The sequence below is a fragment of the Cetorhinus maximus genome, chromosome 6 (genome assembly GCF_964194155.1).
Source record: "Cetorhinus maximus chromosome 6, sCetMax3.hap1.1, whole genome shotgun sequence".
NCBI classification, from domain to species: Eukaryota; Metazoa; Chordata; class Chondrichthyes; order Lamniformes; family Cetorhinidae; genus Cetorhinus; species Cetorhinus maximus.
This window is the reverse complement of record NC_135884.1, coordinates 86,008,280-86,031,415: the sequence shown is the minus strand read 5'-3', so window position 1 is coordinate 86,031,415 and position 23,136 is coordinate 86,008,280. Positions and strand designations below refer to the sequence as shown.

General features: G+C 43.3%; 1 protein-coding gene across 1 annotated transcript in view; it reads left to right on the top strand.

The window, feature by feature from the left end:
- LOC144681873 (RNA-binding Raly-like protein) overlaps positions 1 to 23,136 on the top strand; it is a 1,117,315-nt gene that overhangs the window by 279,341 nt on the left and 814,838 nt on the right. The window contains exon 3 of the mRNA XM_078543976.1: positions 1,480 to 1,752. Within this exon, the coding sequence (XP_078400102.1) occupies positions 1,497 to 1,752 (256 nt within the window). The 5' untranslated portion in view covers positions 1,480 to 1,496. The remainder of the gene's footprint in view (positions 1 to 1,479; positions 1,753 to 23,136) is intronic.

The window sequence follows — 23,136 nt, the reverse complement described above, 5'->3', positions numbered from 1 at the left end:
TCTTTCATTGGCCTCTCCCGCTCCCTGTAATCTCCTCTAGCCATACAACCATTTCGGATCGCTGTGCTCCTCCAATTCTGGCCTCTTAAGCACCCCTGGCTTTAGTTGCTCCACCATTAGTGGCCATTCTTTCAGTTGCCTGGGCACTAAGTTCTGAAATACCTTCGCTAAACCTCTCCACCTGCATACCTCCCTTTCCTCCTTTATAATGATCCTTAAAACTTACCTGTTTGACCAAGCTGTTTGTCACCAATCCTGACATCCCAAGTGGCTGAGTGTTAAATCTTGCCGGAAATGGTTCCTGTGAAGTGCCCTGGGGTATTTTACTAGGTGCTATATGAACACACGTTTTTGTTGAAGCACTAATCTTCACATTTAACACTGATTCAAAGAATCTCCCATACCTACACCACAGGGACTGAAGCAGTTCAAGAAGACAGCTCACCACCACCTTCATAAGGGCAATTAGGGATGGGCAATAAATGCTGGCCTAGTTCAGCAATGCCCACATGCAATGAATGAATAAAAAAAAACTTTGAAGAGCATGCTATTCTAGTTCCACATATGTATATACATAAGTACATATGCAAAATTATTTTAATATTTTTATGTTTCTACCAGAGTTTTCCAGGTCATACGAAAAACTTTACTAATAAACTGAAAGCTATGCTGATTTTTCTCACCCTCGCTGTTGCTTAGCTAATTGAGCTGATATTAGCAGCATGTCATAGTGTGGAAAGACTTAGGTGGCATTGCCTAACAGTGACAAATGATTCCAATCGAAGATGGGATTCAGGGCTGGGTTTGGGATATTAGGATAGTAATTAAGGATTTCTCTATTTTATATGACCGAAATCTCAGAAGCATCCATAGATGTCAAGAGTGTGCGTGAAACAATTTCATGAACTACCTGAGGGAAGATCACAAATTATCCTTTGATTAAAATACTTTGAAAACAAAAGCACCTATATTACAAAAGGTCTGGTGTAATTTTTATCAGCTTATCTTTATTTTTTGGTAATTTGTTGAAGGAAAGTGGGTTTGTCTGTGTTGAGATCTCTACTGCTTGGAAGGTTCCCAAGCCTCCCGCAGTGACCCTTGTGTTCAGCCTGGACTGTGCTGACAATTTCCCCATATCCCTACCCACGACCTGGAGTTGTGATAACCTCCACTTGGCATTCCCCTACTCAGTACAGCTTGGATACCAGCATGAGCAGAATGCAGGTTGGCACCTTTATCATACACCTTCATGGCAATGAGCATTAGTGCTGCAGTAGTCAGTGTCACTATGCCACTGGGTGGCGACAAATTAATGTCATTCCTAGGTTCAAAGGGGAAATTTCCCATTTTCCATCACCCCATTCCTTGGCTTAATTAGCAAGTATGCAGATGCACAAAGAAACTAAAGAATAAAGCTTTTCGACAAGCTGCACAGATCATTCTTTACTCAAAGGTAAACGTTCATTTATACTTTTGCAGGTCCCTCCTAGAGGAAAATGTCAAGTAAGTCAATGACCAGTAATGTGACCAATAAAAATGACCCCAAGTCCATCAACTCCAGAGTCTTCATTGGTAACCTAAACACAGCCATTGTGAAGAAGGCAGATGTGGAGGCCATCTTTGGCAAGTACGGCAAGATAGTGGGGTGCTCTGTACACAAAGGATACGCATTTGTGCAGTACGTATTTGAACGGAATGCCAGAGCAGCAGTGGCGGGGGAACACAACAGGATAGTGGCTGGGCAGCCATTGGGTGAGTAATAACACAAAGCTTTATGGAAGGAGAGAATTAAAGAAACCATTTTCACATGAAAGCTTCTGGTCTTGCGTGATTGGCAGGTATCCTGTTGATTAGAATTAACAGTGATTTGATTGTGATTCATATTTGGATCAGCAGTGGACTCTTGCTTTTCAATCATTGTGTTGGATGTTGTCCTCCTTTGTACTTACCTCACCCTTCTCCAACCAGCTTCTTTTGTCTCACATTTAAGGTCTCATTAAGAACCAGCAGTTTGCTAAGCATAAATATTAAAAACTGTGGTCAAAGGAGACTTCAACCATGAATAAAAATAGACAATGCTGGAAATACACAGCAGGTCTGGCAGCATCTGTGGAGAGAGAAACAGCATTGTCATTTCAGATTCGGGACCTTTCTTCAGAACTGAAGAGACATTGAAATGTAACAGATTTGAAGCAGTGAAATAGGGGAGGGGTGCGGGAGAATATAATGTCTGTGATAAAGTGGAGGGCTTTAACTAACAAAAGATATCATGGGACAAAAGGCAAAGGGAGTGGAAATGGTCCTAGTAAAGAAACAAAGGATTTGTGCAGAGTGGATGTGAATGGCAGAATAATGTGTCTCAAAGCAAAAATATGAAAAACAAGATGGGGGGTCAAGTTTACAGTCTGAAATTTTTGAATTAATGTTGAGTTCAGAAGGCTGTAAAGTGCCTAATGCGAAGATGAGGTGCAGTTCCTCCAGCTTGTGTTGAACTTCATCAGAACAATGTAGCAGACCAAGGATGGAGACTGTCATGCCCCGAGCATCCGGTGGCTTGCCATTTTAATTCTCCACTTGGCTCTCATGTGGACAGCTCTGCCCTCAGCTTGCTGCATTGTTCCGGTGAATGCAAGCTGGAGGAACAGCACCTCATCTTCCAATTAGGCACTTTACAGCCTTCCGGACTCAATGTTGAGTTCAACAATTTCAGACTGTAAACTTGGTACCACCCCTGCCGCCATCTTGATTTTCACGTTTTTGCTTTTGGACATAGCTGTTCATCATTCTGCCATTCACACCCACTCTGCATGAATCCTTGAATAAAAACAAAATACTACAGTTGCTGGAAATCTGAAATAAAAACAGGAAGCGGCAGAATCTGTGGAGAGAGACAGATAGAGTTAACATTTCAAGTCAATATGACATTTCTTCAGAACTGTTTCTGAAGAAGAGTCACATTGGACTCGAAACATCAACTCTGTTTTTCTGTCTCCACAGATGCTGCCAGACCTGCTGAGTATTTCCGCACTTGCTGTTTTTATTTCTGGACAAATCGCTTGTTTCTTTACTGCAATAATTTTCACTCCCATTGCCTTTTGTACCACTAAAGCTTTCATCAGTTAATGTCTCCCACCCTCCGCACTATCACAGACCTTTCCTTTCGTTCTTCATCCCCTCACCCCCTCTCAACTTGCTTGAAATCTATTACATTCCTATTTCCCTTCAGTTCTGAAGGAATGTCTTTGACCTGAAATATTAACTTTGTTTCTCTCTTCACAGATGCTGCCAGACCTGCTGAGTATTTTCAGCACTTCCTGTTTTTATTTCAGATTTCCAGTATCCACAGTAATTTGCTTTTGTTTTAGTGAAACTTCAACCATAGTGAGTTGTGACTTCTGTAACAGTCTGCTACCATTGAACACCAGCTGGGGGTGGGGGGGGGGGCTTCAATAACTTTGGAATATGAACAAATGAGTTCAAAGGTGTTATCAGTTGACAACATAATTGAGATCACTGTTTGAAGAAGTTTGCAAAAATATGCACTTTTGCAAGCGATCTCTTTTATCACCAGAATCTCCAGTTAATGCCTCGTTGTGGCAGCTTCCTTTTATTTGTTTGCAATCTTTCGGAAGAGAGCTTTCCACAAACTAATTTGTAACTTGCTAAACACTGTACATTGCATGAACATTCCTTAGATGCCAGGAACAGCTCCTTCACATTTGTCATTATAGCTAAAGAAGCCAGATAATTGGAGGCACTGGTCTTCTACAGAGCTTGGGGAAACTCTCTTGATGGGTCCTCTGTCCTGGAAACCTGGCAAGAGTAATGTACGAGTCCAAACACTGGCTGATCAGTGAGCTCGTCAAGAGACAAATGATGGACCTGTGCAACAGTGGGGAAAGCTTGCTAACTTTGGAGCCTCAAGCAGCCGCTCACTCAGTTCTTCCGGCTTTGTGATTGATGTAAAACTTGACTGAGTCAGTACCCCTCAGCATTGCTATCGACCTGATGCAGTGATGTATTGTTTCTTGAATGGCCACATGCATTGTGTATTAAGCACAAAGTAATAGGTGTTCAGAATTATTCTATCAGTCTACCGTTCTAGACAAGGAGCTTATTGATTGCTTGGTTGTATATGCACATGCTCAGATGCTGCATTGTATGTAAGCTTTTTTTTATTCCACTGAAGGCTCAGGAGCCACAGTGCCAGACACCGGCGAGACTGGAGAAAGTAGTGACTTAAATTCAACATTTATCCTGTGATATCAGATGTGGCTTTTATAAGGCTGAATGTTGTAGGGTGGACGGAAGCCTGAGGAACTGCCTAAAAGTTCACCTTCTGAATGGACCTGATATCTGCATTGACACAAGCAGTAATACATAAATGTCTAACTAATTTAGCTTCCAGTCGCACAGGTCTTAAAGCAATTACCAGATTAACCTGTTACAAGTTTACCATAACTAAGCAAAGCTATGAGTTAATCTGAGTGCAAAAGAAGTACCATTCTGCTACTGAAAATATGCAGTGCCCCAACCTGGACCTTACTCTAAAGCAGCAACATGTGCTATACAGGACAAGGCAGAGCTTCATATTCATGAATTAGTCATTGAAGTTATTACTGTATTTCCACTAGAATAATTACAGCACAGTTTGGTTTAGAGGCGGATTTGGCTGGTGACTCAAATGATCCCTATAACTAGTTGATTTGTAGAGCTCATTTCCATGTGTTAAGCTGCCCAGCACTGCCAGGCACACCATTAAGAAAAGGTCAAAGAATCGTATAGCACCAACAGGGTGGGGGTGGGGGGGGGGGGGGCAATCATGTCTGTGCCAGCTCTTTGAAAAGAGCTATCCAATTAGTCCCATTTCCCTGCTCTTTCCCCATAGTCCAACAATTTTGTGCTTTTCACACACAAACTTTTACTTTCCTACCATCCACTTTTATTTAGTAACATTTGTTCAGCAATGTGTTGGAGGCATGGGGTGGGGGAGGGTATATTTATGCCATCACTGATTTTAACAGGATGAAAGTCAGGACACATTTTAAGATGCATAGGTGATGCTCTTGCACCCAGACAGCAAGCATGACTGTCTATCCCAAAGTTCAGTCCGATACCAACACCCTCTGCGGAATACTACTCAGCACGAACTGCCAATGTAAACAGCTCAGATTAATCAGCTCTTCCCACAATTCCCAGAAATACTCATCATCCCAGTTGGTCAACGGCAGAGTCCAGCACCAAACATATCGGAACAACCAAAGGAAACCCTGCATCTCAGGCTCAAATGGCTTTTGGCACCCAGGAATTTGAGCCTGATGATTACAACACATGATATCCACACGATTACAACACGAGAACACAGATTTTGGGTTTGTGTAGGTCGGGCCACTACATGAATATACATGGTTGACAGCTTTATCACTGTCATTATAAGAAGCAAGCAACGTGTGCTTTCTAGAAGTTCAAGACAGTCATGATCAGTTGTTAAATAATGGAGCCAGTATGGGTCTGAACTCCTTCGCATTAAGACCAGTTCCAGTGTTACCAGCGCTTTCAGTCAAGGGCCATGTTGATGTTTCTATTCTTGCACCGAGAATTATTTTGCAATAACACCTTCATTTTGTGCTTCGTCTTTTTTAATGTGACTAATTTCTCATTCAAGTTCCAAAAAAGGAAGCTTGCCATGCCAGACGGAATTGTGGTTCAACCCAGCTGGAGTACAGTCTGTTTAAACCTAAATATTGGCTTGTGTTCAGTCAAGGGTTGCAGGGAACTTGAATCTGGATATTTCCACTGGTACTACAGGTTTATTAAACTGGATAGCTGGCACTAGTACTGGCACGATATTTCTTTTGATTATAAACAAATGCAAAATTTGTACAGGCCACTTACATTGCCGGTTTTAAGTGGATGCAAAAGTTTAGCATTTGTATTAACACAGTACTAGTGTTGTAACGCAGGTGTTGGATTTTGGAAAGAGGTGTGAGATCACCTTCATGAGGCAGTCTCCACTCCTGTGCAGCTTTGCAACAGATATCTGCAGTCTGATATGAAGCTAAGTTCCCCAGTAGCCCACCATTAGCAAGCCAAGGTTTCCTTTATGTTTTTATCAGCATTGAAATTTAGCTAGCATCCTGAAGCAACAAATTCTTGCAAGCATGCATCTGAAAAGTTCTGCTGAGCTTGGAAAAAGGACAAGGCAAGAGTCAGCACTGTAACCTGGATCTCTAGGCCCTACATTGCAGCCACAGGTCTGACTTTGATACATCACTTAGAACTGATCCCTAAAATCTTAGGTTTCTTTGGGGGTACATAATTATTTCTCTCATGATGTTCACAATAGTCCCCACAGGCAAAACTTAAAGAAGCTGTACCTTTTTAGGATCAGCGCTTGGAGGCCTGATAACTACCTTACGTGCAGTAACCTATTTCTTTAACAATAGAATTGTGATATTGTATCACCATATTCATGTCAAAATATGACATTCATATCAAATGCACTGGCTCATAAACTTATTTCTATTTGGAGAAGTAAAGCACAAATGTGAAGAGGACAACCAACAACATAAGGTTAATTGGCATTTTTAGGTAAAGTTGTTAGAAAATATGAGGAAATAAGTGTGTTTGTTATTGACCATTGCAAAAAGGTGCAACGTTGTTTCAATTCAAATGTCACAAGGGATGGGTTGTTACAGGTTTGTCTTGAGAAGTTAGGGATTTTTTTCACTCAAGCCTGGGAGGTTAAAGGGTTCTGAAGAGCATTAGAGGTCCTCAGAATTATGAAGAGTTATGATGAGGTGATTAGTTACAGTTTATTTCACGAAAAGAATTAAGGGGGAGTTTAGAAAACCATTCCTTCGCACAGAGAGTGGTTGAAGTGAAGAATTCTCCATCACTAACCATAGTTGAGACAGAGAATGTAAATTAATTTAGAAGGTTGTTAGATTGTTGTTTCAAAAGAGGGATATTGAAGGAGATGGTGTACGAGTAAGAGGATGCCTTCCGTGGAGAAAAATTGCAGTTGATGGAGTGAATGAACTGTTTGTGTGCTGTAATTTCTACAGTTCCATAAAATTGGCATTAAATAGAAATTGAGTCAAAGGCCTGGATTTTCACAATGGTGGAGGAGGCCAAAATCCAGAAGTCCCACCCCCAAACATGTGACCTAACATTTTTGTTGAGGTGGGATTGGGGCCAGGTCAGGATTTTGCGCGTGCATGTTTCATGGAGGCAGCTGCCCATATAAAACATCGGCTGCCTCCTGACAAGTCTGATATTCGTTAGCTGGGAGTGGGAAACACAATGTGTGCAGATTAGACCTGGTAGTAGCAGGACTAAACTTTGCAGAGTCATTTGGAGAGGTTCGGTACCCCTTTGGATTTGGTCCCAGGACACTTTTGAAGGGAGGCCAGCTGCCCTCTGGGAGAGTTGAGGTGCCCTCTGAGATTGTTAAAAGTGGATGAGTGTGCATAAAAAGCGTATAAACTCATTGGAACTGTCAAGAGAGGTGTCAAAAGCAACATCAAGAGGAGCTGTCAAAAGAACTGTCAAAAGAACTGTCAAGCTGTCAATGCTTTTAAAACTCCTGCCCTTTTAAATTTTTGAAAAAATGGTGGAATGTTAAAAAAATCATTGCTTACTATTTCACTCTGCCTGTCTGTCACATAAGCCTGAGGGTTATCATTACTGGATTTGTGCTGGATGATTGATTTTGCAACCTTCAATTATCACAGTGGGGTGCCTTCCTTTTGACAGTTTAATTAACAGCTCCAAGTGGTTATAGACTCTTTGAAGTAGGATTATGATTTCCAATGTTTGCTTTTATAAGGAATTAAGCACCTGAATGAAATGTTTGTTCTTGTAAGGGATTATGTAGTTGAAGGAATGTAAATATAGTGAGTGGGTTTATATGAATGAGAGCGTTTTTTTTTTAAATAGTCTGCAGTAGACACTTAGAATGTTATTTTACTTAATCTCAGTATGGCTCCCAAGGTCTGCCAATGGTGGATACTGGGTGGGTTGGCAAGGTCGGTGTAAGGGTAAAGGGTGGGGGATGGGGGATGGGGTTGGCATGAGTTGGCACTAAGCTGGCATAGGAGCTATAAAGGGCCTTCAAATGGGTGGAGGGGCATGGGTCAGCATGGAGTGTACGAGGGGACATGGGTGGGTAAAAGCGCATAGGTAACATGGAGGGTGTGAGGGGCCATGGGGGTGACTGTAGGTCATGAAATGGTATGGGATTGGCATGGAAGAGGCATGGGGAATGTGTTGGCAGGGTGAGAGGCGGAGGGCTGTTTTTTGGCCTTCCACTCAGCCCACCTCTGCACCTGACAGCCTCTGCGCTCATTCTATGGTCACCCAACCCGACTCCCAGAAAACCCCGCCACCTCAGAACAAAGATCCCAACTTCTGCGGCACTTTCTCCTGGGTTGAGTTAATGTGAATAAGAGCAACCGAGTATTAAGTTATCTGACTGCATTTTCAGAATTCAGAGAAGAACTGCAAACTAGAGAAAGTCTCTGGTCTCATCAGTTTAATGTCCTTTGAAGGCAGATTTCCAAAGCAAGTTGACAAGATCAAAATTCATAAAAGAACTAAGAGTGAAATAGCTGATCAAATGCAACTTGACAAGATCAAATCTGAAGCACAGTCAGCAATGCTCAGAGGTATTACACGTCAAAAAACTACTTACAATAATCAAATAAACGCAAACTTTGACCAAGAAAGCCTAAGGCAAGAATTTGTAATATTTGCATATTACCTGATAAACAGAGTTTAACCCATTATTTTGATGAAGATAAACTTGACTATATGCCCTAATGTAGCAATGGGCAATTCTCATTCCATGTGCAACATCTAAATTTATTTTAAAAGCCACAGGTTTAAAAAAAAGTACATATGTGGGACTGATGCTTTGGTGTGGGAGCCTATGGCTGACACAAACATCTTCTCAACAGGGAAGCAAAGGTCTTTATGGAGACAATGGGAAACAATTTGAAATAGTGGGCTATGTTTTACTGTTCCCTCGTGCCTGGTGTGTTTTTGGGGGTGGGGGGTCATGTAAAATATGTCAGGTGCCTAGCCCACCTCCTTCCTACCCACCCTGACCTGTTCCCCATAATACAGGGGATGGGTAAGTCACCCACTAGGCCGCCCACCCATAGGCCTATTGAGGTCCGTAACTGCCCAATTAATTGGCAATTAATGGCCTCAATCTGCTTCCACTGCCATAAAATGCTGGGCAGTGGCAGGCGGGCTAGAGTGCAAAGGTCGTTTTTGAAATGACTTCTTTGAAAAGGCGGACAGTAAGGGGACTCATCAATCAGGGCGGTGCCCTGTGCACAATGGGGCCATCCCCCCGAAGATGTCACATCCCCTTCATTCCTCCCAGCCTGCCCTTCAAAGCCCGCCTCCCCAAACCCTGTGTGCCCTCCTCCCTAGGCTATCCAATCCCTCCCTGTTCTAAAAGCCCAGGACTTACCTGTTTCTGGTGGCCAGGATCTTTTTCTTGAGGATTCACTACAGTCCTAGCAGCACTAACTACTAGTTCTAGTTCAGATAGGCCAGCAGCTCTCGAGGGTGGGGATTCCTGTCCACTGACGGGTGGAAGCCCGACCCTCAGCCTGTTTTGGCCACCCTCAGCATGTTATTTCTGTGGGGCAGGTTTTTTAAAATTCGGTCTGTTCGGGGCCGACTTTCCTTCCAGGTGGCTGGTGGGGAGGATGGAGGGGATGGGGGCAGGGAAGTGTAGGGGGCGGGTGGGGGGTGCAACAAATCCAGCCCAGTGTTTTTTTCCAAAATTGTAGGAGCGGTTTACCATGAAAATGCATCTCTCTACAGTTTCCTGACTGTCTTTACACATGGGAGAGTGCAAGGATCTGGTGATAATTTCATAGAATTAGCAGCAATACCAAAAGGCAATGCACCTTTTTAAATTTGTGATGATGTTAAAATTTGCAAATCTCATCAAAAGAGTACACGAGACATTGTGTCACCACTTCCCCATCTCCCACCCGGTCTACTCCCCGTATCTTGAGGGCCTTCACAATTAATTTGTAGGTGCAGGGCAATAGACAGCCATAGCTGTGAGCCATAAAACCAAATCCAAGTGACACTAACAGAAGCCTGAGATTGAATTGTGGCCTTTAGAATTTCCTATGGGCATGAGTAAAGTCACCAGTCCAGTATAGAGCAGAAGGTCTCTGGTTTGACTCCTGCTCTATGCTGACTCATCTAAGGGAGCAGAAAGAAAGCTGAAATTGGCCTCTACTAAGAAATTGTTAAATAAGCCAATACTCCCACTCTTGAATGCTATCCAGTGAACCCTATTGGAGAGAATGAGTGAGTGCGTATCTACATGCATGCATATTAGTTTAGAACAGGGCACAATCTTCCACCACCCCCCCACCCCCCACCCCGGTGAGCCATTGAAGTCTGCGATAGCATTGGCAGGACCGAAAGATCCTGTCAGCATGAGGGGCTGCAAAATTCTGGCCATGTTTGTGAGACCTGCCTCTATGCTGAATGGTCTACTGACACTCACTTATAGATTCACACATGGCGAATGGACACTTGAGTGACTACTGGAAGGTTCCTGGCATCTACAGAGACCAAGGCCAGAATTTTGCGTCCCACGGGTGGGCGCGCACGTGCCCAACCCAAACGATCGTGAAATCCCACGAGATGATGTCAGGTGAGCGCCTGTGGTGACGTCGGCGACTTGCCGCCAACGGCAGTGCTGAGCCTTTCTCCGGGCGTGTTTCACGCTGGCTAGCTGTTAATTGGCCAGCCAGTATAAGATCGCGGTCAGGGGCTGATTGCAGGCGGAGGCGCATTTCGCATCCGCTTCCAGGCCCGCTGATCGCGCACACCCGACAAGCGTAAAACTCAGGCCCAAACCCCAGCAGGAATCAGAAAAGGAGAAACTTGGGAAGAAGCGAAGAAAAGAGGTTTTACCTCATTGTGAGCTATTGGCCTTTATACCTGCACTCGTATGTCTCCCAAAAGACTATGTTGATAGTAATTTAGATGATGCCCTATTCTATAAGGAGGTGAATTGCATAATTCATTATCTGCCAAGTTGGAAATGTGTGACTTTAAGTTTACAATTCCAATTGTTCTGCTAGAAACTGCCAAAAAACAATAAAAGTTTAACTGTTGTTTGGTAAGGGAACTTTCCAGATTGAGTAGCCGAACGCAAGCAAAATTAGGCAAGTTAATTCAGAGCTTCAGACTGGAGATTGGACCCTTGGCTTTTATTGTGCTATAGTTAATTCAGAGATTATGGATTCAATAGCTTTGATATTTACTGCTTTTGAGATTTTTTTTGCATGTTCCGAATGACTGCCTTTGTTTATGTTTTTTCTAAGTGTGATACGGAATATATTGGACAGTGTGTGATGTTTGAAATATGACAGACATCTGAGGAGTGTTGGGCAGGATGGGCATATGCAACATGTAGCTTTTATAATGGATATGCGATTACATTTTTTGGAGAGGAGATAAGTCTGTGTATAACTTTTGTTATTACACGCAGCAGCTTAAGGGGCAATGAAATAGAGGTCTTCAAAACCTTGAAGTGTTTTGATCAAGTGAATAAGGAGAAACTGTTCCCTGTAGCAGAAGGATCACAGATTGGTAATTGGCAAAATGAGAGGCAGAATGAGAATTTTGATTGCACAGCAAGTTGTTGTGATCTGAATGCACTGCCTGAAAGAGTAGTGGAAGCAGATTCAGTCATAACTATAAAGGGGAATTTGGATAAATACTTGAAGGGGAAAATTTTGTAGGTCTATAGGAAAAGGGCAGTGGAATGGAACTAAATGAATAGTTCTTTCAAAGAGCTTCCACTGGCATGATGGGCTGAATGGCCTCTTTCAGCGCTGTTTTGTTCTATGGTTCTCTACGGAAGTCGATGGAAAGATAGGAGCTGGAGCAAATATGACTCCCTGTGGATCTAGAGGCTTTAATTGAGGTCACAAAATATGTCACCGATGGTGGTGTAGTGGCAATGTTGCTGGACCAGCAATCCAGGCTAATGTTCTGGGGGCATGGGTTCAAATCCCACCATGGTAGCTGGTGGAATTTGAATTAAATTAATAAATCTGGAATGTAAAGCTAGTCTGTTAATGGTAACCATGAAACCATCATTGATTTGTTGTAAAAACCCATCTGATTCACTAATGTGCTTTAGGAAAGGAAACCTGTCATCCTTATCTGGCCTCCATGACAGACCCACAGATTCTTAACAGCCCTCTGAAATGATCTAGCAAGATCAAGGCAGTAGTGATGGGCAACAAGTTGGCCATGCTAGTGATGTCCACATCCCATGAAAGAAAGAAAAAGCTTGCATGGCATTGGAAAGCACAAAGCTGGTTGGTAAAAAGTTGGGTGCCATAATAATGAATGAGGTTCTGGACAATAACCTTCAATTTATGAATCCATCAGTCTGACTTGCATTTTGTCAGTTGAGTTGAAAGCTGGGAAGTAGATGATGTCAGGGTCTATCTCTGAGCATAATAGTGGATTTCTAGAAATACTTCACATAGCTACAGGGATTTAAGACTGACAAAGTAACTAGAGTCCCTTAGAACAAAATGCGTTTAACTAGTTATTGAGCAGGTAAAGTTTCATTCTGGATCATCGATCTGTATATGGGGTGGTTAATGTCCTACAACTTAGATTTCTTAGATTCCATATTTAAGTAAGCTGGTGTGAAACTAAAACAATGCTAATAGCTGCAACATGCTCTTTTCCTCATACCTCAAACTGAGGGAGTCTGCTCTCATCAGCAGTTCATTTCTTTTGACAGAATATTATTAGCAAAATATATTTGTAAACAAATTACACTGTAGTGTTTTTTTCTGTCAAACAGCATCATCAAGGATTGAACAAGGATATGTTCCCTTGTACATGCACTGAACCCATGACTTAAATAAAACTTTTTTTTCTGAATCAGTTCCTTTGAAATATCACCTGGTAATGAAGTGAGCATAGGCTAACTTTATTTGACAGCAGTAGGGATTGAGGCTTTAAAACAAATGGCTCCTCTCTGCCACTTTCTTTGAACGTCAGATGTAAATTTAGAGACTGTGGGAGTTTTGTGCCATATGTTTGCAACCATTTAGGAAAATGATTGAAACTACCCAGAATCGGCTCAGTTAAGATCTTTAACCACCATCACAGTGAGGGACTTCTCAGCGGGTCTCTATCCTGAATTTTGGTCACAGACATGAAAGGGCAGTGTTCTGTATTGTGTAATGGGTTAATAGAATATATATGTATCGAAAACGAGCGATGTAGACTATGATGTATCAGTGACTTCAGTAGTCATGTGCTAGAGACTCTACAGCAGACTAAGCAGGCAGCACTCAGGAGAAATGTGTCTACTCAGTAATCCATTGTACATAGGTAGTTGTTCCAGACTGGTTTATTCACACAGAGTCAGCCTACAGTCGGTCTACGTAAGACATTCTATCTTGCACATCCACAAAACATGGTAGCACTGGTGGTGGCACCAATCTAACCAAGATTTGGTGCTATATGCCTATATCCTACAACTGGAATGAACACTGGTTGAAATGACATCCCACAAGTGTGCCTAAGCAAGAGGCCAACTGAAAAGGGTAGCGATGATGGACCTCGATAAGCAGTCACTGCCCCTACCCTGCCTGCTCGAATGTCTCGAGGGCCTGAACAAAGGTTGACTTTGGAAGACATGGCGCAATAATAACCGAGCAGCCTCGGGTCTCCTTATCAGAGGGCAAAACACCAGGTCAGTTAGGTCCTTTACACCATAGGGCCCACCGCTGACCAGATACTTCTCAGCCAGGGAGTCGATGAGAATTCTGCTGACTTCGAGTCTGTTTTAAAAGCCTCCGATGCTTTTTTTATTTCAAATTGGGACGTCCATTCTGGACAGATGCACGTTGCCCACTGATCCCCCAAACCAAAGGAATGTGTCAAATCGCTTCTTACCTCCTTATTCATGGTAGCTAGGTCTCAAACACAGGAGTCCATGAAGGATGATCGCATACTCGCTGAACCATTTCATGTCACCAGGCAAGCCGGCCCATTTACACAAATTCGGCCTCTGGTCCTCTGACATGCCGAGGCGCCGGGGATGCCCATTCACATTTTAGGCCCAGGTGCAGTAGCCCTGCCCATGCAGAACTACGACAAACTGGCCCAAAAGGGCGGGAAACCGTACAGCAGCTATCTTGAAGTGCTTACACTGTGGCGCAAAAAGACAACACAGACAGCAAGACTGCTAAGCAGGGGGCGCAGAGTGCTTCCAGTGTGGGAGGACAGGGCACTTCTAGTGGTTCTGTACATTCAAAGCCTCTAATAAACTGAGAAAACAACAGAACAACTTCAGCTTACAGCTCACCAGAACGTAGACCCCAAACAAACAAATACCATCTCACTCAGACTTCCTGGGAAAACTACAAAACCATCACCAAGACTCCCCATCTGTCACTTTAGAAGCCAAAGGGTTTAAAACCAACTTTAAGAGCTTGATACTGGTGCTGGTGTTTCCATACTGGCTGATCATTTGGCATAGCTCAACACAGCCTGTCCAGCCATCAAACATTAAACTCCAAGGTCCAGGACGAACTAATCTGCAGGTCAAAGGTCAGATCACAGCCATCCTATAATACAAGAGACGACAGGTCACAGAGACTGTCTATACTCTACATAATCAAAGCATCTCCTCACTCAGCAGAAATGTGTGTATCAACTGGGCATCCTACAAAAAGTAGATGAAGTCCTTCAACCAGACAACAGGACTGAATTCCGTCAAAAATTCCCACAAGCCTTCCAAGGGCTGGGTAAGCTAAAAAACAAATACCACATTTCACTGCTCCCAGGTGCCATGCCAGTGTGCCTATTCATCACCAGGAGGGTACCACATCCTCTACTACCGAGGCCAAAGAGAAACTTGACCTCATGCCACATTGAGGTGTCATATCACCTATTACAGAAGCAACCCAGTGGTGTTCCAGACTGGTGATGGTTCCCAAACTAAATTGTCAACTCAGGCTGTGCGCAGACCTCATGCAATTAAACAAAGCAGTCCAGAGGGATGTCCACACAATGGCATCTGTGGACAACAGCCTGGCAAAGCTTGCCAACAGCATCCTCTTCACTAAACTCGATGCCAATAATGAGTTTTGGTAAATACCTCTCGACCCGGAGTCCAGGCTGCTGACAACCTTTATCATGCCATTTGGCCAATTTTGTTTTAACCATCTTCCCTTCAGGATCTCAACAGCTCCAGAGGTATGCCAGCGCATCATGTCCATGATTTTAGAAGGTAAACAAGGAGTCATATGCCACATGGATGATGTCCTTATCCACAGGTCCACAAGAGAGGAGCATGACCACTGGGTCCGAGAAGTTCTTAAGGCCATCCAAGAAGTAGGTCTCACTTTAAAGACAAGTGTGAATTTGCCAAGACCACCATCAAATTTTTGGGCCGTATCATCCAAAGACAGGCTATCATGGTGGATCGTCACAAGACAAAGGCCATTAGTGACTTTCCCCAACCAAAGTGTATCTCAAACGTCCAGCATTCCTAGGGATGGTAAACCATGTGGGCAAGTTTATCGCAAATTTAGCCACCATCACAGAACCTCTAAGGGATCTCCTATGGAAAGGCCAGCATTGGTTCTGGGGCATTGAACAATGCACTGCTTTTCAATGTATTAAAGACAGGCTAGTTTCTTCAGATGTGCTGGCACATTACAATCCAACATTGCCCACCGTAGTGGACATGTCCTCAACTGTTGAGGTGTTCTTGTCCAACTCCAGAAGAATGGTGACAACAAGCCTGTATACTTTGCTTCCAGATCATTAACAGAAATAGAATGACGCTGCACCACCATCAAGAAGGAAGCACCAGCTGTCATCGAAACATAGAAAACTAGAAGCAGGAGTAGATCATTCGGCCCTTTGAGCCTGCTGCACCATTCAGTGTGATCATGGCTGATCCTCTATCTCAACGCCGTACTCCCGCTCTCTCCCCATACTCCTTGTTGCCTTTAGACTCTAGAAATCTATCTATTTCCTTTTTAAATATATTCAGTGACTTGGCCTCCACAGCCCCCTGTGATAGAGAGTTCCACAGGTTCACATCCCTCTAAGTGAAGGAGTTTCTCCTCATCTTAGTCTTAAATGGCCTACCCTGTACCCTGAGATTATGACCCCTTGTTCTAGACCCCCCAGCCAGAGGAAACATCACCCCTGCATCCAGACTGTCTATCCCTGTCAGAATTTTATTCATTTCAATGAGATTTCCTTTCATTCTTCTAAACTCCAGTGAATACAGAGCAAGTCGGCCCAATCTCTCCTCATACAACAATCCTACCATCCCAGGAATTAGTCTGGTGAATCTTCATTGCACTTCCTCTATGGCAAGTATATCCAAACTTAAGTAAGGAGTCCAAATACTCCAGGTGCCGTCTCACCAAGGACTTGTACAGCTGCAGGAAGCCATGCTTGCTCCTTTACTCAAGTCCTTTCTGCACCTGTACTCGGGTAGAAAGGAGCTGTTCCAGTGGGACGGGCATCACTTCAACCTTGCTGGACCAGTGTCCTGGAGAACCAAATAACTACGGTTGTAGAGAGGGCTTTAAACTAAATAGAGATGGGCAGGGAGGGTTCTTGAGAGTGGGGTACGTAGGCTTAGAAAGCAAAAGGATATGGCAGTATTGCAAGGCAGCTGTTTAGATAATGATACCCAGAGTGTGACAGGAAAGGACAGAGTGTACAAACATAAAAAAACAGCAAATAGGGTCAAAGGGGGGAAAAATGGTAAGACAAAATTAATGGCTCTACTAAAATGCACCTAGTATTTGGAACAAAATAAATGAATTAACTGAACAAATAGAGGTTAATGGGTATGATCTTATAGTCATTATGGAGACATGGTTACAAGGAGATCAAACCTGGGAACTAAACATTCAGGGGTATGTGACTTTTTGAAAGGACAGGAAGGAAGGAAAGGGTGGTGAGGTAGCTTTGTTAGTACGAGATGGAATAAGTATGATAACAAGAAAGGATCTTGTATTGGAAGATGTGGAATCCATGTGGGTGGAGGTAAGAAATAATAAGGGGAAGAAGATATTGCTGGGAGTAGTCTATAGGCCGCCGAACAGTAGCTACAATGTAGGACAGAGAATAAATCAGGAGATAATAAGGGCATGTAAAAAAGGCAGTATATTAATCATGGGTGACTTTAATCTTCATGTAGGCTGGCAAAATCAAATTGGCAGAGGTAGCCACGAGCAAGAATTCATAGAGTGTATTTGGGACAGCTTCTCAGAACAATATGTTGTGAATCCAATCAGGGATCAGGCTATTTTGGATCTGGTAATGTGTAATGAAGCAGGTTTAATAAATGATCTCAGAGTAAAGGATGCCCTAGGAAACAGTTTAGAATTTAGCATTCAGTTTGAGAGTGAGAAACCTGGGGCCGAATCTTCCGGTCGGTGTGAAGGGGCGGGCCCGACACGCCGACGCGTAAAAGGAAACACGATGATGTCAGGCATATGTCTCCACGTCATCACGATATTTTGCTCGGCAAGCGTGAGCCGGAGTCAGCTGCACCCCCGCCGAAATGTTAAGGGCCTGTTAAGGCCACTAAGGGACTAATTAAAATACTTTAGAATGCTGCCCATCCAACCTTAATGTTGGCGGGCAGGCGAAGAGCCCAAGCAGCCTTCGCGTTTTTCAGGAAACCTCATCCACGGGCGAGATGAGGTTTCCTGAAGCTTTTATTAAATAAATGAATACATTTTCCCAAGTTCACAAACATGTCCCAACTCATGTGACACTGTCACATGAGGGGACATGTTTAAATAAATTTTTTCTTCATTTATTAAAATGTTCTATAATCTATTCAATCTCCCCGAGGCAGCTCTGTGCCTCAGGGAGATTGCTACATTCTTTCGTGCATATGCATATGCACGAAAGAATGCAGGCCCCGTCTCTCCCTCCTCCCCCCGCCCGCACAGGTAGTGCTGAGTGCTACTGGCTGCGCATTATGCTGGGCGGGCCTTAATTGGCCCGCCCGCATAAAATGGCAGCACGCAGCCGATCGCGGACGGTGATCGGCTCCACCCCCGCCCCCATCCAGCCCGCCCGCCATAGGAAAAGTCCAGGCTTTGGGTCGGAAACAAGTGTGCTAAACTTAAATAAGGGTAATTACAAAGGAATGAGTGCAGAGTTGGCTGGAGTGGACTGGGAAAGGGTATTAGCAGAAAAGACGGTTGATGAACAATGGCAGACGTTTAAGAAAATAGTTCATGACTCTCAACAAAGAAACATTCCAGTGAGGAAGAAGAATTCAAGGAAGGGGATAAACCAACCATGGTTAACCAAGGAAGTTAAGGGCAGTATCAAATTGAAAGAAAAAACATACAATGTGGCAAAGATTACTGGTAAGCCAGAGGATTGGGAAAGTTTTGAAAACCAACAAAAGATGAGCCAAAAAAAATAAAGAGGGAGGAAATAAACTTTGAGGGTAATCTAGCAAGTAATATAAAAATGGACAGTAACAGCTTCTTTAAATGTATAAGGAAGAGAGAGGCCAAAGTGAACATAGGTCCCTTAGAGAATGAGGCTGGAGAAATAATAATGGGGAACCAGGAAATGGCAGAGGAGTTGAATAAATACTTTGCTTCAGTTTTCACGGTAGAAGACAGTAATAGCATTCCAAAAATACTAAATAATCAAGGGGCAAAAGGGGGGGAGGAAATAAATACAATAACTATCACTAGAGAAAAAGTACTAGGGAAACTAATGGGGCTAAAGGCCAATAAGTCCCTTGGACCTAATGGGTTGCATCCTAGGATATTAAAGAAAGTAGCTACAGAGATAGTGGATGCACTGGTAGTAATCTTCCAAAAATCCTCAGCTTCTGGAAAAGTCCCAGAGGATTGGAGAATGGCCAATGTAATACCTTTATTCAAAAAGGAAGGGAGACAACAAACAGGTAGCTATAGGCCAGTTAGCTTAACATCCGTCATTGGAAAATGTTGGATTCTATTATAAAGGATGTAACAGCAGAGCATTTAGAAATGCATCATCTAATCAAGAAGAGTAAGCATGGCTTCATGAAAGGGAAATCATGCCTAACAAATTTAGTAGAATTCTTTGAGGAGGTAACAAGCAGGATAGATAAAGGGGAACCAGTAGACGTAATATATTTGGATTTCCAAAAGGCGTTCGATAAGGTACTGCACATAAGGCTACTTAATAAGATAAGAGCCCATGGTGTTGGGGGTAGTATATTAGCTTGGATACAGGATTGGCTAACTAATAGAATTTAGAGAGTTGGGTTAAGGGGGGCATTTTCAGGATAGCAACCTGTAACTAGCGGAGTGCCATGTGGATCAGTGCTGGGGTCTCAATTATTTACAATATATATTAATGACTTAGATGAAGTAAGTGAATGTACCAAGTTTGCAGATGACACAAAAATAGGTGGGAAGGCAAGTGGTGAGGATGACACAAGGAGTCTACAGAGGGATATGGACAGGTTAAGTGAGTGGGCAAAAACTTGGCAGATGGAATATAATGTGGGAAAATGTGAAGTTAGGCATTTTGGCAGGAAGAATAGAGGAGCTGAATATTATTTAAATGGAGAAAAACTGCAGAAAGCTACAGTACAGAGGGATTTGGGAGTCTTTGTGCATGAATGCCAAAAAGCTAACATATAAGTTCAGCAGGTGATTGGAAAGGCAAATGGAATGTTGGCTTTTATTTGCTAAAACTATACAAGGCATTAGTTAGACCACATCTAGAAAACTGTGAACAGATTTGGTCCCCTTATCTGAGGAAAGATAAACTGGCATTGGAGGCAGTACAGAGAAGGTTCACTAGGCTGATTCCGGGTATGGAGGGGTTTTCTTATCAGGAGAAGTTGAGTAGGTTGGGCCTGTACTCATTGGAATTTAGAAGAATGAGAGGCGACCTTATTGAAACATATAAGATTCTTAGGAGGCTTGACAGGGTAGATGCTGAGAGGTTTTTTCCCCTTGTGGGAGAGTCTAGGACCAGAGGGCATGATCTCAGAATAAGGGGGCACCTATTTAAAACAGAGATGAGGAGGAATTTCTTCTCTCAGAGGGTAATCAATCTGCAGAATTCTTTACCGCAGAGGGCTGTAGAGGCTGAGTTGTTAAGTATATTCAAGGCTGTGATAGACAGATTTTTAATCATAAGGGAATCAAGGGTTATAGGGAAAAGGCAGGAAAGTGGAGTTGAGGATTATCAGATCAGCAATGATCTGATTGAATGGCAGAGCAGACACGATGGGCCAAATGGCCTACTTCTGCTCCTACGTCTTATGCTCTCATGAAGGCCAGCATACCATTTGTCTTCTTAACTGGTTGTTGCACCTGCATGCTTGCTTTCAGTGATTGGTGTACAAGGACACCCAGGTCCTTTTGTACATCAACATTTCCCAATCTATCATCATTTAAATAATACTCTGCCATTCTGTTTTTCCTACCAAAGTGGATAACTTCACACTTATCCACATTACACTGCATCTACCATGTATTTGCCCACTCGCTCAACTTGTCTAAATTGCCTTGAAGCCTCTTAACATCCTCCTCACCACTCACATTCCCACCTATTATTGTGTTGTCAGCAAACTTGGAAATATTACATTTGGTTCCCTCATCTAAATTATTGATACATATAAATATAACGATCACATGGACCGTTCAGAGGTTCTCAAACTACCTGATGGACTTGTCCTTCCATGTAGAGACCGACCACAAACCCTTCATTACCCCCTTGAATTCCACAGAGATTGTTAAAATGCTTCCATGTATTCAGTAGTTTTGCCTTTTCTTGATGCGTTGTCAATACACGGCTGTCTACGTTCTGGGAAAGTCGTAAACCATGGCTGATGCTCTCTCCAGAGCTACAGTAGGCCAAGCTATTGCCTTGGAATTTGCACTTGTCTCAGGAGTGGAAGCATTCTCTTTGACCAAATGAATTTATTGCCCATCTCTGCCACCAAGCTCCAAGACGTCTGAAGAGCACAAAAAGAAGACAATGGAATGTGCCCAAGTACAAGGCTTCTGCCTGAAAGTTTGGTCTAAATATAATCTTGCAGACCACCTCCTCTGTGGACACTTAACCATAGTGGATGACCTCTGAGTTTTTGATCATCATCGGTCATTCCTAGGTCCATGTGAGAAGAGATCCTCCACAGGCTCTATGAAGGCCACCTTGGGATTGCAAAGTGCAGAGCACATGCACTGCAATCTATGTGGTGGCCGGGCATTACAGACTGTTCAAGATTTTGTCCTCTCCTGCCACATCTGCAGAATTAACAGCTATGCATTTGAGTGCGGTTGGACACGGCAGGCGGGAGGGCAAGTCGAGTGGGCACTCGGCCCACTGCTTTTCTGATGAGTGCTTAGCCATCTTCCTGGAGGAGGTGGCAGCCAGGAGGGACACCCTTGCCCCTTTGGTATCTTTGCTACCATCCAACTTTGGTACCATCCAACTTCCTTGGCAGAAATTGGAACTCAACCTCTTTGATCATCAGGGCAAGACATATCTTGTTTCTGTAGATTGTTACTCTAGATATCTGCAAGTAGTCAGACTCCACACCACAATGGTTGAGTCAGTGATCAGGGTGCTGCAGGCCATCTTCTATATACATGGGCGGAATTTTACACTGGTGGCATTTTATGGTCCTGCGGAAGTCAAAGGACTTCTGAACAACTCGTTGCATTTTACGCCACCCCCCCGCCCCCCTCTGCAACGGGAACGGGATCATAAAATTCATCGCAGATAATAGTCCACAATTTGCTAATGACCACTTCAGGACATTCACTATTGACACCCATATTACCAGCTCCCCTATTCATCCACAAGCTAACAGGGAGCCTGAGTGAGTAGCCAGGAACAGCAAGACCCTGATGTCTAAGAATCCGGACTGCCATTCAGCCGTGTTGCATTACTGAGCCATGCCTCTGGTAATGGATTCTCTTAAGCTAAATTGCTCATGGGCCGATGTCTAAAGGCACACATTCCTTTACTGCCCAGGAACATCCAACTTAATGGCAAAATACTGCGGATGCTGGAAATCTGAAACAAAAACAAAAAATGCTGGAAAAACTCAGCAGGTCTGACAGCATCTGTGGAGAGAAAGACAGAGTTAACATTTCGAGTCCGTATGATTCTTCTTCCGAGCTAAAGGGAAGTAGAAATGTGGTGAAATATACTGTTTAAGGGGGGTGGAACAAGTGAAGCTGGATAGAAGGCCAGCGATAGGTGGAGGCAAAGGGGAGATTGCAAAATATGTCATTAACAAAAGGTCAAAGGGTTGTTAATAATGGTTATTATTATTAATAACCATTATTAATTCAAGGAAGTGCTAACAGTGATATTAAGAGTGGAAAGCAGAATGTGGTAATGGCGGGACCAGGATAAGCACTCTGGAAAGTGACAGATCGCCCTAGTGGGGGTGGGGTGGGAGGAGGGGACGGTGGTGGGAAAAAAGATCAAAAATAGGCTAAAAGCAGGGGTAAAACAATGAATTAAAATGGAAATAAATTTGAAAAATAATAATAATGAAAATAAAAGGGAAAAAAAATTAAATAAAAATTTTAAAATAAAAATGAATATAGAGAAAAGGGGATCAAAATGGAGTGGGAATGGAGAGAGAGTTCATGGTCTGAAGTTGGTGAACTCAACGTTAAGTCTGGAAGGCTGTAAAGTGCCTAATCGGAAGATGAGGTGCTGTTCCCCAAGGATACTTTGAGCGGCTTGTGAGATGCCGATCCACCCCAGGACCCACCTCCAGACCTCTGGCCCCACGTGGCAGTCACAACATTGTGGTCCAGAAGAGTGGTGAAGACACCACAGAGACTTAACCTCTGACCAGGGGTCTCTGGGGGGGAGTGGGGGTGGTGGGGGTAGGTGGTAACGAGGAGGTGGAAAAGTCAGTGGAATGTAAATAGTTTAAAGTAAATGCCTTGTAAATAGATTAGAAATAGTTAACACCATTATTTTTCTAAAAAGTAGATAATGTACTTGTGGGAATGTGTAGTGTAATAGATCAGTAGAATAGATATGCTAACGAGTGACAGACTCTGATGTGTC